At 40.6% G+C, this 16,444-nt stretch overlaps 1 protein-coding gene across 3 annotated transcripts in view; it reads left to right on the top strand.

Annotated features, from left to right (window-relative positions):
- pard6a (par-6 family cell polarity regulator alpha) overlaps nt 1-16,444 on the top strand; it is a 77,379-nt gene that overhangs the window by 54,896 nt on the left and 6,039 nt on the right. For 2 of the 3 annotated variants that reach the window (XM_069901495.1, XM_069901497.1), the window contains exon 3: nt 8,453-8,476. The exons of the other annotated variant lie outside the window; for it this stretch is intronic. In XM_069901495.1, coding sequence (XP_069757596.1) covers nt 8,453-8,476 — 24 coding nt within the window. The remainder of the gene's footprint in view (nt 1-8,452; nt 8,477-16,444) is intronic. 3 annotated transcript variants of the gene reach the window in all.

Below are 16,444 nucleotides of genomic sequence, written 5' to 3'. Positions count from 1 at the left end.
TCTTATTGCAAAGGACATTGCAGCTGGTCTCTCTCTGAACTAAATTTCTTGGATAATGGTGTAGCAGTTAGCGCAATGCCTTTACAGCACTAGCGATTGAGTTTAAATCCCGCACTGTCTAAGGATTTTGTACGTTCTCCCAGTGTCTGCGAGGGTTTCAGTGTCTCCAGTTTCCTTCCATTGTTCAAAACCTTCCAAGGGTGTAGGTTAATTGGGTGTAAATTTGCAGCACAATCTTGTGGACCGAAATGGCCTGTTACTGGGCTGTCTTTTTTTTACAAAGTGTCAATGTAGCAGAGAGCTGAGGAAATGGGGGAGATGCTCAAAACCTTGTTGAAGATTTTGATGAAGACCTAGAGACAGGTTTAGAAGGAATTCTAGAACTTGTCCATGGTGTTTGTGACAAGCTGTTTAAAATTGGAGATTGACATGGGCAGAATTTGGAAAAAAAAAGTAAATATCTTGGGCTGTTGGGAATGGAGGTAGTTGGGAAAAGGGAATGATAAGGATGTAGAGGGATTTGATTAGGACATGATGACAGGAAAAGAGGATTTAAGAATGAAAGGCTAAAAGTAAACAAGTGAGCACATAGCAACCGAAGTTGCATTCCCTTGGTTATGTAGAAGTAACGTATGTTCCCTAGTAATAAATGAGGACAAGATGTGGGATGGGACAAAGGCCAGAGTTTGGTCAAGGAATGTGGTTCATGGGATAGGTTGTTGATATGATGCAGTTGGTGTGATTGAGAGCAAATGATCCAGGAGCCCTTCAGAGCACGACAGATGATTGGAGAATGTGCTAGATTCAAGGTTCCTATTATTCTCATGTAATAATACATTAAAAATGTGGCATACATGATAAATTCAGCCTGACCTGTACACATTTCCATCATTTTCTCTATCTACAGAAGGATAGACAGTTGACATGTTAGAATGAAGACCCGACCCTCCCCGCTGGCCGACCCCTCCCCTCCCCGCCGGACGGCCCCTCCCTGCTGCGGTTTGGCCACCCCTGCTCTATACTGTCGGGTATTTCTATCCAGAGTAGTTGGCAAGATGGGATAATCTTTGGAAATCGAACTATTGCAGAGATCCATTTCTTCACCCTCTCCATTGTAAGACAACTCCATTGCAAAGTTAATAGAATGGGGAGATCAGAATTAGCAGTGTTGTGGATGAGTCTTGATTTTTTTTTTTAAAATGTAGGCAGATTAGAAATACCAATACCTGCAGTTACTCAGGTAGCCAAGTGAGGAAATGTCTTCCAAGAAAGCCCAGGAATTTTAGTAAGGGTTCACAGCAAGTTAAAGAGCAGGGAACAGGTGTGGCCGTGTGATAAATTGTGAAATACCCAATGCTAAAGATAGGGTAACTTGAACAAAGATAACCAAAGATGAGTGCTTTTAAAGGAAACGATCCCTCAGTTTGCTAGCCCAGGATTCCCCCTCGGGAAGGACAGAATAGTAATAGCTGTTGTTTTAATTGTATAATCATTCACAGTGCTATACATGTCAACTATGAATCATTTTTTTAAAAATACTACATTGAAGCAGAAACTTCAACCACTTTTTGCTGAAAAGGTAATTTTTTTTTTACAGAGAAATGGAAAATTCCTTCCTACTGATTACCAATGCACATGCAGGAGCGTTCTGATTTGAGAAAGCTGTCTGGCTTTGATGTTTTTAAAGTTTTTTTTTGCAGGTCACATTTGTGATCCATTATTTTTTTTTAAAAAGTAGCTACCAGATGGAGTTGGTTATTATTTGGATCACTGGTGCCCCGAGTGCTGCTGTTAAGAGGTGACCGGCTGAAACTAGATGCAAAGTCTAGTAGTAAATTACAAGATTGTGAGAATAATTTGTAGATTTTACTGTTTTGAAGAGAACATTGAGCTTGCATGCTGATTAAAATATTATAAGTTTTGATTGAACACTATAGAGTAATATTGCATCCTATCTGGTTCGTGATGCTACCATTGCTGGTCCCAATTTTTTTAGGCTTTAAACAAATTTCCTTGAGGATTCTCGTCACCAACACTTGAGGTTAACTCTTGGCTCAGGTTAGATTATGTCTTGTATAATAATGCCAGAGATTTACTGTGCAGTCTGCTGCTTGAGACTAATTATTGCTACTGAGATTGTAGGCTTTTATAGTATAATATTTGCAACTGCATAACGGTAAAACACCATTTGAAAAGTAGCCATCCTTGAGATGGGAAAATTGAACTTCAGGGGTGGAATTTCAAAAAGGAAGGTTTTTTTTCACGTTATGTTGAGCCTGCAGCACAAAGGGTATCAAAAGCAGCCCAAATGCTGCATTTTCTATTCAATAAAACCATCTGCAATCATTTAAATTATTGTCAGTACTTGACGTTGAGCGGCTGTCTTCAGTCTGCTTTCCACTTTGCACACCAGCAGTTGTAAAAAGAGATGTTAGGTAATTGTCTTTTAGTGTTGATACCTAATACATAATTGATGTTAGTTTATGCACTTAAATGAAACTGAGAAACCAGGTAAGATCAGCAGGTAAGGTCTGTTAATACCTGTTGGGCGATTTTTGTGCATATTTGTTCTAATAATTGCCACTGAGTTCAGTTTGTATTTGAGGATGCCTGAAAGAAGCTACAAATTTTAAAATGTAACTTCCATTTCCGTTATAACACAATCTAAGGTGGCTAGGCCAAACTTGCTGAAAGTAAGAGCCACATATGATAAAACTTTAGATGTTCGATAGGCTTAAGACATGAAAAAAAATCACATACATATTTATACTCTGAGATGCGCATTTTGTTATAATTTTTATTTAAATATGAAGAAATGCATGTATGTAATATTTATGTTTTTAAACTGTTAATTTGTATTTCAATAATCAAAAATATGCCTATTGTACATGTACAATTTTGTGGACCAATTTTTTGGGTGAAATTTAGGGGGTTGACTATGACATGCGTACTACTTTTGACCCCGATAAGTTCCTGTGTCATTTTGGGCTTCAGGAGCTCAGATGGGCGGGCAGGTGGCTGGGAAGGGGTGGTAAGTCCACGGTTGAGCACTGTCTGGTACGATTTCTGTCTCGATCAACATATTTCTGCGAGTCAGCACATTTTATGTCCAAAGAGCTACATGTGGTTCGCGAGCCGCAATTTCGCCACCTCTGATCTAAGGAGTAATCCTTCTGCAGTGCATCTGGATAAGCCTAGAATTGATTTCCCTTAATACAACACGGTAATTATGGCTGTAAGTGAAATGTAAAAATTTAATTCAAACATATTCGGAATGATGGCTAAAAATGGAGCATCTTGATCACTACAAAATAATTATGCACAAGGAACCGGCGCAAACAATATCCAACCCTCCCTGCCCCAGTCCACTGAAATGTACTCTGCCCCACGTAGCACAGTCTGCATGGGATTCTTTAGTGTCCACAATCATGGAGTAGAAGGAAATCTAGCTCCACCCAAAGGAATTGCTTAATATGAATTCCTCACACTGTCAGCACTAAACTGTCATTGCATTGTTTTTGATATATTATTGCATGCAAAATATTTGCAACGCTTTGACTGAAATTAAAGTGCATGCATTTTTAACATCACTTGGTTTCAAAGGTGCTAGAAAGAAATGCAAATTGGTCATGTCTGGTAAATTGCTGAAAATTTTACTTTTTGTTTGAGCTAAGGACTCCGACCTGCTCGCTTTTGAACAAGCGTCTTTAGGAATTTTTTGGTAGAGGTGGTGCTAAGTTTCCTTGTCCTAGGTAACTCAACATGTCTTTGATAAACACAGAACAGATCTTGTATAAATTGCACATAAAAATCAACCTACAGAAGTTGTAACAATGATCAAATTTGTACTCTGGGCATGTCTCTGCAGTAGGACTTGTCGCTACAGGTTCTCGTGTGTGCACATGCCAAAATTGTTTATTGGTAAATGGGGAAACAATGGATTTCAAAATATTGAATTCTCTCCCAATGAAAAGGACTGTTGCGTTAGAGCTGATAACCTAATTGTCCAAAACTTGTAGTTTAACATTGAACCTGTAGATACTTTTGCATATTGCTTTCCTATTTAGGCAACAATCATTGTTCTTCAAATGTATCCTGAACAACACATTTGCCAAACCGCAACAGCTTTTACATCCCAGAGATTAGTTTTAAATCCCTTGCTACATTGTTCAAACGGCAACTAGATTTTTTGTTTCTTCCATGTCCTATTTTAAGTCTATGTTCTATTTATTCTGTTCATTTTGTACTTGTGTGGGTACATAATTTCATCCAAAAATGTATTGTCCACTTGCATAAGCTGTACAACTGTTCTGCCACTTTGCGACATCCTTTTTTTGTGGAATATGTTTTTTAAACCGAGACTAACATTTTGTGCCCTTTCAGATTTATTGTCAGAGTACATACATGACATACAACCTGAGATTCTTTTTCGGTGGGCAAGGCAGAATTACCACATATTGGTAGGGCAAAAAAACTGTACACAGTATTACACACCGATCAAGAACTGTAAACAGATAATGAATGTAAACAAACTGACTGCACTACAGAGAGAATTTTAAAAAATCAACATAGAGCAGAAGTAAGAGTCCTTAAATGAGTCCCTAATTGAGTTTGTTTTGAGGGGTCTGATGGTGGAGGGGTAGCAGCTGAGCCTGGTGGTGTGAGTCTTGTGGCACCTATAACTCTTTCCTGATGTCAGCAGCGAGAACAGAGCATGCGCTGAGTGATGTGGATCCTTGATTGTTGCTGCTGCTCTCCGACGGCAGCATTCCCTGTAGATATTCTTGATAATGGGGAGGTTTTTTTATCCTGTGATGTCCTGGGCTTCATCCACTCCCTTTTGCAGAGCTTTGTGCTTGGGTATTGGTGTCCCCATATCAGACCGTGATGCAGCTGGTCAGCGCACTTTCCACCACACAACTGTAAAAATTTGCCGATGTTTCCAAAGTCATACCAAACCTCTACAAACTCCCGAGTGAGTAGAGGCACTGACGTGCTTTCTTCACGATGCCATTGGTGTGTTTGGGGGAAAAAAAACCTTGGTGACTCCCAAGAACTTAAACTTGCTCACCCTCCCCACCTCTTTCCCCCCGCCCCCCCAATGATCATTGAATTATAAACATCAGGCTTTCCCTTCCTGAAATCGACAATCAGCTATTTGGTTTTGGTGGCATTGAGTGCAAGGTTGCTGTTAGGTGCACCATTCAGCCAATCTCACTCCTGAATGTTGATTCCTTGCCTTTCTTTCTACAACCCTAATAGCCTTTATACAATTCTTAATGGCCTTCATCAAGCTGCGATCTTTGCTTGAAGGTTTCAGTCATAGTTCTACAGCTTTGAAGCAGACCCTTGAGCCCAACTTGTTTGCTGATTATGCTAATCTCATTTAGTCCATATCCCTCCAAATCGTTCTGATCCAAGTACCTGTCTGAATGGTTTCTTTAAGCATTAACATTGAACCTGCATCTGCCACATCCTCATTCTCTGCACCTACTACCCTGTATGAGAAGCAGGAGCCCTCCCACTTCATTTAAAAAAAAACAATGAATTCTCTCACTGAATCCATGCCCTCCAGTTTTAGATTCCTCTATCCTGGGGGGGGGGGGGGGGGGGGGGAAAGGGGTGGAAAGACTATTTAACCTTATCTACGTCCCTATGATTTTAAAAACTTCAAACTCCTCTACACCAGGGAGAAAGGTCCCAGGCCTGGCAACATTCTCGAATCCTTCTGCACCTTTTCCAGCTAAATAGTATTTACATAGCTGGGTCACCAGAACTGCACACAATATTCCAAGTGCAGTCTCCTCCTTGTCTCATGTGGTTGTAACATGGTGTCCTTGCTCCTGACCAATGAAGGTGAACATGAGAAATGCCATCACTGCTGTCACCCTGTTGCCACTTCCATGGAACAAAGTATCTGTTCGCTGAGGTCTCTGTTTGGCAGGGCCCTGGAACAGGTCATTCAGCCTGTAAATCCTGCCCTGGTTTAACCTATCAAAGTGCGCTTGTACTTGTCCCACTGTCCCCATTCACCCAGATCAGTGGTTTTCAAACTGCCCCGCTAAACTCACATTCCACTTTAAGTAATCCCTATGCCATAGGCGCTCTGTGATTAGTAAGGGATTACTTAAGGTGGTATGTGAGCAGAAAGGAAAAACCACTGTTTTAATCATACCTGATAGACTTATGTGCACGATTTCTTAACTCCAAAAGAAATGGGCAAAATATTTCAGTAACAATAGAGTCAATGGTTCTCAACCTTTTCTTCCACCCCACCCCCACTCACATTCCACTTTTTGAGCAATCCCTTTCTAATCACAGAGCACTTGAGGCATAGGGATTGCTTAAGGTGGAATGTGAGTTTAGGGGGCAGTTTGAAAACCTTGATCTGGATCCTGTGTAATATTGGATAACCTTCACTGTCCACTATACCAGCAATTTTGCTGTCAACTGCAAACTTACTAACCATGCTAACTACTTGTCATCCAACAGGTTTATAAATGATAAACAGTGAACCCAATACCTATCCCTGCAGCACCCCACTTGTCATAGAGTTAGAGATGGGAGGCTGTGGAAGATTGTTATTCTATCATTAAGCCAATTCCATACCAAATTGGCCAGCTCGCCCTAGATCCCATGCAATCTGGCCTTGCAGACCAGCTTAAACTGTGGAGTCAACTGCATCGATTGTCTTGGTGACCTTTTCAATTAAATTAGTCCCAATTTCCCACACACCTAGTTTTCCAGACTATTCACAAATTACTGCCTCTTAGGTCCATGTCCTGAGATTCCTAATCAACTATACAGATACTTATTGAATGATCTGGAGAACTTTTCCAAGCTAGATTTTGGGAAGTGCTGCCTGAAAGCATGCTGAGGTTGAAGTGCAATGTAGAGCAGAGAGATGAGGTTTAGGTTGGTAGAAAGGATGCCACTCAAACTATCCTGGATGATTTAGAGCTGTGACCATCCAATTTGGGGTATCGTGGAGCATCACTCTTGAGCTTTATGGTAGCAAAATAGCTGAAAGAAAAATCAACAGAACACTTGTCTCTGACCTACCAACATCAGTTACTGGAGGGGATTCTGAAGGACAGGATCTACATTTGGAAAAGTGAGACCTGATTAGGGATGCAATTCCAAAATCTTGGACGGACACTTTTAAATATTTTTTTTAAAAAAGCATGTTTACCGTAGTGGTTAGCTTAACACATTTGCAGCGCCAGTGATCAGGACCGGACCTGAGTTTGAATCCTGCACTGTCTGTAAGGAGTTTGTACATTCTCCCAGGGTCTGTACAGGTTTTCTCCGGAGGCTCTGGTTGCCTCCTATTCTTCAAAGACATACCATAGTGTAGGTTAGTTGGGTGTCATTTAGACAGCACAAGACTCATAGGGCCAAATTGGCCTGTTACAGAGCTGTATGTCTAATTTTAAAATGGTGATGCATTTTAAGTTCTGCTTGCATGTCTCTAATATAAAAGTCCTTGCATTCCAGTTTTTAAAGGATGCCTCTTTGGGTTTGAATACCATCCTCTGACATTGAGTTTACATTACTCTTGAAGACTATGAAACAAGTCCATGTTCTTGAAAGGAAGTGTAACTGTTAAACTTCAGATTGGTACGAGGTAGAGTAGTTGTTGGAAGAGAAAATTTGACTGGTAGAAACAAAGTAATACCCAAGTCCACCAGAACAAATGGCTGCAAAATTTTTAAATGATGGCTTTTGACCACTAGATGTTATGCTGTGATACAGCTTTCACAAGTGAGGCTCCATTGAACCAGCGAGTTGATATTAGACCTAATACAATTAAAAAAAGTGGAAACTTGCTGTGGACAAATAAACTATAAAGTACAGATACCCCATCTCACAGACCCAAGAAGAAAAGCTAAATGAAATGCAAAGCTATAGAATCCACCCAGGTTAACTGAAAAATTAATTTATAACAAAAGCTCATGAGGAAAGTCCCCAAATTGCCACTGGATCCATCTATGGAATCTGAAAAGTTGTATGGAGTTCAGATAGAGTCACATGATTAAAACTCCTCTTTCCGGCCTCTTGCACGCTAACTGTCCTTTCAAAAGACATCGTTGCCCCACCCATCCAGAAACATTGCAATTTCCCTAGGGAAGGAAAAAAGCCAGGCCTGTTTGGGAAATTCTTGATCCTCAAGTCAACAAACAAAAAGGGCCCAGATCAGCAAAATCCTGAATTCCTCAAGTACCTTCCTGTTGGTTAATTTTCTCATTAAGATTTAAAATGCATGGCAAGAGATGTACAGTAGAAGTTTTCTGATAGTTAAACTTGGCAGCAACTTGAAGTAATCTAAAGTATCGATGATATCCCAGTTGCCAAGAAATTGTTGTTTGAATGGGAAAATATTTCCCATACATTACTGTTAGCAAATTGCCAGTTCACAAGATTATTAATAACTTTACTGTTATTCTTTTAGCAGCTGGAGTCTGGTTCCTCACATGTAAGCAATAACTTGCATTTCTAGATCATCTCTCGTACCAAAACCTTGGGGTAGTGGAGCTTTTTTGTTTTACCTGGTAATAGTGGAAATGTAGCAGTCAAATTTATCTTAGTAGGTTCTCACAAATGATATGAACAATATTTTTGATTTTTGGATAAGGTGAAGGCACCTTTTAATGCCACATTTTGACAATCCATCTGACAGCTTCTATTCAATGGTCCTTCCAGAAGACTGCATCTATCAGCATAAAATAATAAAAGCAGAAATCGACCAATGATCATGTTTCTGTGGCAATCCATAATCTCTTAATTCTCCAACCAGTTTTTAATTAAAAAAAAAATGTCAAAATTGCTCAGCAACTTAGCTGCCACAGTCCTCTGGGGTAAAGAATTGCAAAGATTCACTACCTCTTAGTTCAAAATGTACCGGGGATTGTAGGTCAATTAGGTGTAATTGGGCAGCACAGCCTGTTACTGTGCTATATGTCTAAATTTAGTGTAGCCATTTCTTCTAGTCTCCCCTGAATGGCTGATCCCTTATTTTGAGACTGAAACCCATGAGGCTGTGTATCTTTCTTAAACTACACAGCATGCTTGAATGTTTGTGTTTAAATGTCTAGAGTAGGATTTTAGAAATTCCAGAGCTGAAAAACCTGCTAGGTTAATCCTGATTGTTTGCAGAAAGTAAAAATTTTGGAACTTCAAAAGAAAATGTGTACTTGATTAGCAACCCATGTGTACATCTTAATGAAAAATCCCTTTGCTGTTTTCTCAAATTGTAGTTGTGTCAAATTTCAATATATGATGGCATGGGTTGTTTGAGAGTTGTGTCCAGTGAATTGTGTAATGTTAGCAGAAAATTCATGGCACTTTCCTTACTGAGTTCAGGGAAAGGTTTTACTTTTAAACTCAGGAAATGGTTAAGAACGTGGACTGACAGGTATTCAAAAGGGAGGTGGTTAAGTACCTTAAAGGAAATCATGGGCAGGACACTTGGGCGAAACAATATGGACAACAGGCCCAGTGGGCTTTCCATGTAGGAAGGAAGAAATAATATAAATAGTGAAAATAGTGAAAAGTTGCAGAATGCTTTTGTGCAGCAAGATCAGGGAGGGCTCCATATGTATTGCAAAACTAAAGGTAATCTAGAAGATGTATTGCCTTTCATTGCTAGAGGGATTGAATTTAAGTCCAGGGAAGTTCTGCTGCACGTAGAGTACTGTGTGCAATTCTGGCCTCCTTATTCAGAGGGTATCCTGGCATTGGAGGTGGTGCAGAAGAGGTTCACCAGGTTGATTACAGAAATGAGGAGTCCACTTATGAAGAGCAATTGAATAGCCTGAAACTAGAGTTGGAGTTTAAAAGGAGGAGGGAGAATTTTCTTGAGACCTATGCAAGAGGTTCTTATTGAGTCGTGAAGGGCATAGATAGAAGGGTGGATACTTCCACTTGAGGTGATTCTAGAATGGGGGATTTAAGCTTCAGAGAGTAGCTTTAAGACTGATTTATAAAAAAAAAAGGAGCTGCTTTTCACAGAATTGTGAACCTGTGGAATTCTTTTCCCAATGAAGTCGTCGAAGCCACCTTATTAAATGTATTTAAGATGCAAATTGTTGAATAATGAGGGTGATGGGGTGCAGGCGAGTGATAGATCTGAGGGCACACCATTTCAGCTATAATCTTGTTTAATGGTGAAGGCTCCTAATTCTTTGTCCCTGAAAAATAACATTTTTTTAGTGCTCCAGTTTGTATTGGTCTCCTAATAATTATCAAGGCTACTTTTATCTTGTGTTAAATACTTTGCAGGTAGCATCAGTATCTGTTGCAGCCAGAAAGCTTCCTGCTTCTGATTATCTGAAGTCAGGCCTGTGTATTTACTCAAGAACCGTGTTGAACCGCACTTGCCTGGAAGGATTGCTGCAGGTGTGGATTTTAAGTGCAATGCTGGTGTACTTTGTACAATGAAAAGTGCCTGGTTTGATTCTCAAACATCTATAGTGTCTCTTACTTACATCATTATTCTCCCCTATTGTATTCGTGTGCCAAGATAAATTCCTTTGAGATTAACAACAGAAATTTTAAACTATTGTTAACCACAGATATTTTCCTACTGTGTAGCTTCCATTTTTGCTTCAGCTATCCTCTGCTGGCAATGTAAAACTGGATGCCTCACCAAGTATTTATAGACTTTGACATTTCTAATTTAAAATGGCTCCCTATAACACAGCACAATACTTTCAGAGGGTTAATTCAGGCTAATGGAAGCCAGTGTGGTCTAAGCTTTGAATGATGATGGGAAGAAATTGTGATGGATCTTGCGCCAGCTTCTTTCCTGCCCTCCCTGCCCATCCTCTTTGGCTTTTGATGGATCCAGAGGTCTGGATGTTATAGGTGTATCAGGAGACAAAGCAAGTTGTGATTGGGCCTTTCACAATGGATTTGGTCAAATCCCAACAATGAGCACCCTGATGGCTTTTGGACAGTGTTCCACTGTCAAATGCCTTCTAGATGTTGTATTGTCTATGATAGAGATTTTGAAATTGGATGTAAACTTGCCTAAATCCTTAAATGAAAAAAGTAAAAGCCCATGTTTTCAATGAAGATTGATAACCTCAATTAGTAGAATGGCGATCATAGACATAGAAACATAGAAACATAGAAGATAGGAGCAGGAGTAGGTCATTCGACCCTTCGAGCCTGCTCCGCCATTCAACGAGATCATGGCTGATCTTAAAGTTCAGTACCCCGTCCCTGCCTTCTCTCCGTAACCTTTAATACCCTTATACTGAAGAAATATATCTAATTCCCTCTTAAATATATTTAATGAACCTGCCTCCACTGCCCTCTGTAGCAATGAATTCCACAGATTCACCACCATCTGGGTATAGAAATTCCTCCTCATCTCGGTCCTAAATGGTTTGCCTATTATCCTCAAACCATGGCCCCGGGTTCAGGATTTTCCCATCATTGGAAACGTCCCATCTGCATCCATTCTGTCCAGTCCTGTCAGAATTTTATATGTCTCTATGAGATCCCCTCTCAATCTTCTAAACTCCAGGGAGTACAATCCCAATTTGCGCAATCTTTCCTCATAAGTCATTCCAGGTATCAGCCTGGTGAATCGCCTCTGCACTCCCTCCATCGCAAGAACATCCTTCCTTAGATAAGGAGACCAAAACTGCACACAATACTCCAGGTGTGGTCTCACCAAGGCCCTGTACAGCTGCAGTAAGGTATCCTTGTTCCTATACTCAAACCCTCTTGATATGAAGGCCAACATACCATTTGCCTTTTTTACCGCATGCTGTACCTGCATGCTCTCCTTCAGAGACTGATGTACAAGTACCCCTTGGTCTCTCTGCACTTCCCCATCTCTTAATCTATTGCCATTCAAATAGTAAGCTGCCCTCCAATTTGTATTACCAAAGTGGATAACCTCACATTTATCCACATTGTAGTGCATTTGCCATGTATCTGCCCAGTCCCTCAATTTATCCAAATCACACTGGAGCTTCCTGACCCCCTCTTCCGTGCACACAACCCCTCCTAGCTTAGTGTCATCTGCAAATTTGGAGATATTACATCCAATCCCCTCATCCAGATCATTAATGTAAATTGTGAACAGCTGGGGTCCCAGTACAGATCCCTGTGGCACCCCACTGGTCACCGCCTGCCACTCAGAAAATAAGCCATTTATCCCAACTCTCTGTCTTCTACCTGCCAGCCAGTTCTCAATCCACATCAATACTTTGCCCCCAATCCCATGAGCCTTGATTTTGTAAGCCAGTCGTTTATGCGGGACCTTATCGAAGGCCTTTTGGAAGTCCAGGTACACCACATCCACTGGCTCTCCCCCTGTCACCATCTCAAAGAATTCCAATAGATTTGTCAAGCACGATTTACCTTTTGTAAATCCATGTTGACACCGTCCGATCCCTTCTCTGCTAGTCATATGCTCCGCTATTACATCCTTAGTAATGGATTCCATCATTTTGCCCACTACTGATGTAAGGCTCACCAGCCGATAATTCCCCGCTTTTTCTCTACCCCCCTTTTTAAATTGTGGGGTAACATTAGCTACCCTCCAATCCATGGGTACTGATCCTGAGTCTATTGAGTTCTGGAAAATAATTCTTAAAGCATCTGCTATCTGAATGGCCACTTCCTTGAGTACCCTAGGATGCAGATTATCAGGCCCTTGGGATTTATCTGCCTTCAATCCCATCAATTTCCCCAAGACCATGTCCTTAGAGATACTGATTTCTTTCAGTTCCTCCCTTGCATTAGTCTCTGTTTCCCAACATCCTTGGGAGGTTATTTGTATCCTCTCTTGTAAAAACAGAACTAAAGTAAGAATTTAATTGGTCTGCCATTTCCTTATTCCCCATTATATATTCCCCTGATTCTGTCTGCAAAGGATCTACTCTGGATTTCACCAATCTTTTCCTCTTGACATATTTATAAAAGCTTTTGCAGTCGGTTTTTATATTTGCCGCAAGCTTACTTTCGTAATTTATTTTTGCTCTCTTGATTAATCCCTTTGTCCTCCTTTGCTGAATCTTGAACTGCTCCCAGTCTTCGGTTGTGGTACTTTTTTTGGCCAATTGATATGCTCTCTCTTTGGACCTAATGCTGTCTCTAATTTCCCTTGTTATCCACGGTTGAGACACCTTTTTTGGTTTATTTTTATGCCAAACCGGTAGAAACGATTTTTGCAATTTCTTCATTAGACCTGTGAATGCTTTCCATTGTCTATCCACAGTCAACTCCCCCATAAACACCACCCAATCAATCTTACTCAACTCCCATCTCATACCATCATAATTCCCTTTATTTAAATTCAGGACCTTAGTCTCGGTTTTAATTTCATCACTCTCCATGTTGAGTGAGAATTTGATCATATTGTGATCGCTCCTACCCAAAGGGCCTCGCACAACAAGATTGCTGATTAGCCCCTTATCATTGCATAATACCCAATCTAAAATGGCCTGCTCCCGAGTTGGTTCCTTGACATATTGGTCTAGATAACCATCCCGTAAGCATTCAAGGAATTCCTCCTCCTCTGTATTTTTACCAATTTGACTAGTCCAATCTATATGCAAATTAAAGTCTCCCATGATGACAGCTGTTCCCTTATTGCATGCTTTTCTAATTTCTCTTTTAATGCCTTCCCCCACCTCTACACTACTATTTGGCACAGTATTCCTTTGCCTGGTAGGATGCACTTCAGTCTGATCTGCACTGAAATAAGAAATTGGGGACCACCTCATCTGTAAGGAGGTTGGTTACTTTCTACAGAAATACTGGCCAGAGACCAGTACATTTACCCCAACAGGTACCTACTGTTTTATGAAATCTATGAAACTTTGTTTCTTAAGCTTGGCGACATTCCTGGCACTTGCTTGAACTGTAGACTTGCAATTAAGTACATTGTGGAAGATCTGGAGTCACTTAAGTTATGCAAGCCCACGCCTATGTGGGTGCAAGAGGTTTCTTTCCCACGGAATTTGCAACCGAGCTGCCAACGTGTGTGGTTGTACTGCTCCCTACAAGCACTGGAACCAACAGGAAGGTACTTGAGGAATTCAGGATTTTGCTGATCTGGGCCCTTTTTGTTTGTGGACTTGAGGATCAAGAATTTCCCAAACAGGCCTGGCTTTTTTCCTTCCCTAGGGAAATTGCAATGTTTCTGGATGGGTGGGGCAACGATGTCTTTTGAAAGGACAGTTAGCGTGCAAGAGGCCGGAAAGAGGAGTTTTAATCATGTGACTCTATCTGAACTCCATACAACTTTTCAGATTCCATAGATGGATCCAGTGGCAATTTGGGGACTTTCCTCATGAGCTTTTGTTATAAATTAATTTTTCAGTTAACCTGGGTGGATTCTATAGCTTTGCATTTCATTTAGTTTTTCTTCTTGGGTCTGTGAGATGGGGTATCTGTACTTTATAGTTTATTTGTCCACAGCAAGTTTCCACTTTTTTTAATTGAATTAGGTCTAATATCAACTCGCTGGTTCAATGGAGCCTCACTTGTGAAAGCTGTATCACAGCATAACATCTGTTTGGCACAGCTTTGTAAGGCACTAAATTTATGTACATATTGGCGAATGGATTTGTATGGTAATACTTTGATTCCTACTGTGCGAAATTTGTCATGATGCCAATCTTGGCTAGAACCTCCATTTTACAAAGGGCCAACTTCAGTTTCAAATTAATAGCCTGCATTTATGCACACTTGCATACGTTCTACTCCTCCCATACTCTCATTAGTGTTTGTAGCTGCGATCCTGAGGCACAAAGGTTGTCATCTCTACTGTGCACATCCTGATTGCTTTTTGTTAAAAAAAATTGGTATTAGAGGTTAAACAAATGGTGTGGAGTGAATTGGATACCTTTCAAAGAGAAGAATGTGCAAGAAGTTTATCATTCTTCCTTTAGAATTGAAGTGAATCTGTAATCTTAGCCAAGGACTAAATTTGTTGTGATGAAAGGTTTCGTTAATCAAATATTTTGTTTGCCTTGTCTCTTCCAAATTGGAAGGCAAATTTTGCTGTTTTTCTCCAAACTGACACAATGGACCATTAGTTTAAAATTTTAATTTGTTTTTTCAATTTTTTTTATCTGAGTTGACCAGCTTTACAAAAGTGCAGGTAGTGTAACATGTGCTCAAGCAACTCTTTCACCATCTGGAGTCTGAGACAGCCCTTCCACATGAGACAAAGATTTGCATAGACCCCATCTACATCATTTGGTGCTCCCAATGCAGTCTCTACATTGGTAACACCAACTTGGGGGTCATTTCACAGAGCATCTGCGCTTTGTCCTTGGTGGCCATCCTGAGTTTCTAGATGCACACCATTTTGATTTCCCTTCCATTCCCATACCAACCTGTCTACCTTGGGGCTTCACTGCCAGAAAATGCCCCACAAACACTGGGGGAGCAGCTCCTTGTATTCTTCCTAAGTAATATTGGGTAATGATTTCCCCTCTCTTCCCACTTCTGCTCTCCCCTTTCCAACCTACCCTGCACTCCTATCTAGTCTTTCTATATTACCATTCTCATGTCGGAACTGGCAGCCTTGGTCTTCTGATCACCCACTCCACCCTGTATGGCTCATCTTCCCCTGCCTGATTCCTTATTTTGGCTCTCTCCCTTTGTCTGGCATTTGCCAATCTACTGCCCCTGTCCATCATGTTTCGCTTGTTTACCATTCCCACATTATGATTTAAATTTGAACCACAATGAGCCAATGTAATAAAAGGCAATTGCCTCTGAGTGAGTAAAAGTTGATGTGCTTTTTTTAAATTAAAAAAAAAATCTCCTTTGAGAGATCCTCGAAGGGTTGAGCCAAAAAGTCACTGCAGTGGTGACACTTTTTGGAATTGATCAAATACAAGCAAGTTTCAGCTCGTCGGAGGGAGCAGCACAAGCCACTTGAGCAGATATGGTGGAACGCTGTTGAACATTTGGTTTGAGGTGACCAAATAATTTGGAAATCCCAAAGCCTGGTAGACCTTGAAGAAGAATCTTTTGGAACTGCCTGCAGTCTACTTGTTCATTGCCATCAATCCCCTCCACAGTAAATCGACAATTAAGATTCAGTGCTCCCTTTGGCAAGGACACTTTGCTGACCTGTGTAGTTAAGCTTTGATCCATGAATGAGTGCAATGGTGAGATATTTTCATATTTCCTGAGCAACTAAAGTAGGGCATTGAGGAGGCCACCAATGATGCAGGGACTGAAGCAAGTGGTTTTAAATTTTTGGAAAGCCTTTCTGTCTGTGGACTGGGCACTCAAGGTGACTTGACATTTTAAAGGAGTAATTTTCACCTGGAAGTATTTTCTAGCCTGGGAAGAAGAGGAGAATTGGAGACTTCGTACAGAAACATGACATCTGTAGTCTCTGGAAAAGAAGCAACAAATCAATCCCATTTGCCTCTAGCTCATAGCTCTTTAAATCTTTTCT

Source organism: Narcine bancroftii, chromosome 10, assembly GCF_036971445.1.
Source record: "Narcine bancroftii isolate sNarBan1 chromosome 10, sNarBan1.hap1, whole genome shotgun sequence".
In the NCBI taxonomy this organism is placed as follows: Eukaryota; Metazoa; Chordata; class Chondrichthyes; order Torpediniformes; family Narcinidae; genus Narcine; species Narcine bancroftii.
Note: the sequence above shows the minus strand (reverse complement) of the source record. Positions and strands in the feature narration are given on the sequence as shown.